This window comes from Sitodiplosis mosellana, unplaced genomic scaffold (genome assembly GCF_009176505.1).
Source record: "Sitodiplosis mosellana isolate CC-2019 unplaced genomic scaffold, AAFC_SMos_1.0 Smas_scaffold_5665, whole genome shotgun sequence".
Taxonomy (NCBI): domain Eukaryota; kingdom Metazoa; phylum Arthropoda; class Insecta; order Diptera; family Cecidomyiidae; genus Sitodiplosis; species Sitodiplosis mosellana.
Window position 1 is genome coordinate 1 of NW_022600907.1, and position 2,693 is coordinate 2,693.

The 2,693-nt window shown below is 34.9% G+C and overlaps 1 protein-coding gene across 1 annotated transcript; it reads left to right on the forward strand.

Annotated features, from left to right (window-relative positions):
* Window positions 1–291: 291 nt before the first annotated feature.
* On the forward strand, window positions 292–2,693 carry LOC129572879 (signal transducer and activator of transcription 5A-like; the record flags this gene model as incomplete). Its single annotated transcript, XM_055452995.1, is given in 4 exon segments — window positions 292–1,510; window positions 1,620–1,705; window positions 1,992–2,233; window positions 2,642–2,693. Coding segments are annotated over 4 exon segments (1,060 nt in total), but the record flags the coding sequence as incomplete, so codon positions are not given.

Sequence of the window (2,693 nt, forward strand, 5' to 3'; positions counted from 1 at the left end):
AAAAAAAACAGCTTTAACCTAGCACAAAATATGCGATAAAAAATTTCTGGGAAATACACGCATTTCGGCGAAGTGTTATTTGTGCGGCGTCCGCATACGAACGATGTGTTTACAAATCATTTCTTCAGTAAGTGATGCTGTGATTCATCCAAGCGTATAAAAAACAGAATCGTATATAGCTTTAACCGTGTCGTTTCAGTTGTCGCTCGCTCATTTTTATCCGAAGATTTCTTTGTATTCCGCTGTATATTGATAATGTGTTCTGTATTCAGATTCAAGTGTAGTGTTCTGGTCTCTTTTTGTGCTTCAGTGCGTATTTGGCTGTTATTGTGTACGAACATATTTCGTGCTGAAGTTAATTTTTCAATCTGAAGTGATGTGTACAGTTCAGCATTTTATTGCATTTTAGACCAAGAAATTACTTGTTTCATTTGCTTAAATAATTTAAACCGATTTTTTTTTCACTTTCCTATTCGCTCATCAAAGATTTAAAATCATTTGTGTACGAAAAGTGTTCATATTTACGAAGCCATACACCAAATTCCACAGTCATAAGTGTGATAATTTTCACTGCCAGCTCAGCTGTCGCTTTCAAGTGATAATAATTAGTAACTACTCACCAGATATTTAAATAGGAGTCATAACAAACATGCAAAATGTTCCATTTTTGAACTAATTTCATTTGCAAAAGAAGCAAATATTTCGAAAAAAAAACGAACTCTCATTGTTGATCAGTCATTTTCGAGACGTTTTCAAAGAGCTGAATCTCAAAGGCTTCAATCGCTCAATCATTTCAAGAAAAAAAAACTCTCAAAAATCGTATCATTAAAATGGTGACTTTTTGCGAACTAATGAATAACCAACCGCCGATTGATGTGGAGACTGAATGCCAGGAATTCAATAATAGCATTGTAAGTGTGCGCAACATACTAATCAAAAGTGCTACGGCCGTTAATACGTACAAACATTTATTTCCACGCAAAATTTGTGAGCGTAACGAATTTTTACGACAATCTCAAGAATTGAGTGTTATATCACCGAATACACCTGAAATCGAATTGCAGCAAAAATTATTTTGTGATAGTGCGACTAGCATTTGGTTACACATTAATGAAGAGTGCAGCAATATTTTGGGTCCAATTAAAAATGCCACTGATTTGATAAACAATGCACAACACTTTCTCCTTGAAAATCGATTGGGCAAATGGAAACGTGATCAAGTTTTAGCTGGGTATGGCGATTCAGGAGCGAAATCATCAAATCTGCACGACAATAATCCACATCTCAAAACTGCGTTGGATGAAATTCAAGCACAGTTTGAGGATTTGTTCGAATGTGTTTGGACTACACGTATATTGTTAAAGGCCATTCAAGATTGTCATGATCAATGGCAATGCAGCGACCCTCTTGAGGCGAAATTAGCTAGTGATATCACAATTATTCAACAAAAATTGATTTGCTCAAGCTTTGTGGTCGAAGAACAACCGCAGGTCATTCATTTCGATGCAAAGTAAGATATTTTCATCCATTATGATGACATTTTGTACAATTGTTCTGTTTTTATCTTTTTGTTATTTAATAAACTTGAAAAACATTTATGAATTATTACAAAATCATAGATTTCAGGCCACTGTACGTCTACTTTTGCCGAAATTTGTTACAGTCGATCCCAATATATCATCTGTATCTGCCTGTCTTCTATCGGGTAGGTTTTCGTGACCCTCTCATTTCGAAATGTTGTAACTGTGTGTGTTAGTTAACCCATTAACTACCACTGGTCGAAAAATCGACCACTACATTTTCGCTCATATAAGAAAATTCCTATTGAAATCTAACGATCTGCGAAGGCGACTGTTATTTTTAGGCCAAAATTGATAATATTTGAAAGTATCACGCAGTTTAAAAACAAAATCAGAATCCTGGTAGTCAATGGGTAGTTAAATCGTACAAAATTGAATGAATGAAAAATTTTTATTTTCATACACGAGTAGCAACTCAAGTTCAACGACAACAGGAACAATGGGCACCATTAAATGAGAATTCGGGTGGAATCGCGATGAAGATGAATTTCGGTTTTAGCATATTACAACAAAACCGTTTAATATGCGATTTAAGGCATATGAAGCTGAAGAATATTGACCGACCTCCAAAGGGGGCCAATGAAAGTGTGATGGATGAGAAATTTGCTATATTATTTGAATGCAAACTACTAATCAAAAACACTCCATTTAATGTAAGTTATTTGCCAGCAAAAAAATTATCGCGCAATATTTATTCGATACTGAATCCATGCGCTTTGGACGTATTGATGCAACTGGATGAACTGTTCGAAATCATTTTTTGTGGTTGAAGTCTTCAGAATGAGCAAACGTTCAGTTTGTATCTGCATGGATTTCAATGAATTAAACGTTCGGATTGAAAGTGAATCCCAAATGGATTCCAAAAATTTCATTCAGCGTCATTTTTGGCTCACGTTTGATTTAAACAATTCATGTTTTATTCAAGAAGTTTTCGATCGATTTTCGAAAATGTTGAACATTTAAATGATGAATTGCCTTCGGTGTCCAAGTTCACCTCAAATCATTTCCCCTGTAAATTAGATTTGCATTGTTCTAAATTCTTTACTGATGTCATTCAATAGATATGGACCACGTCACTTCCAGTTACAGTCGCAACGAATGTAAGTCAAGATT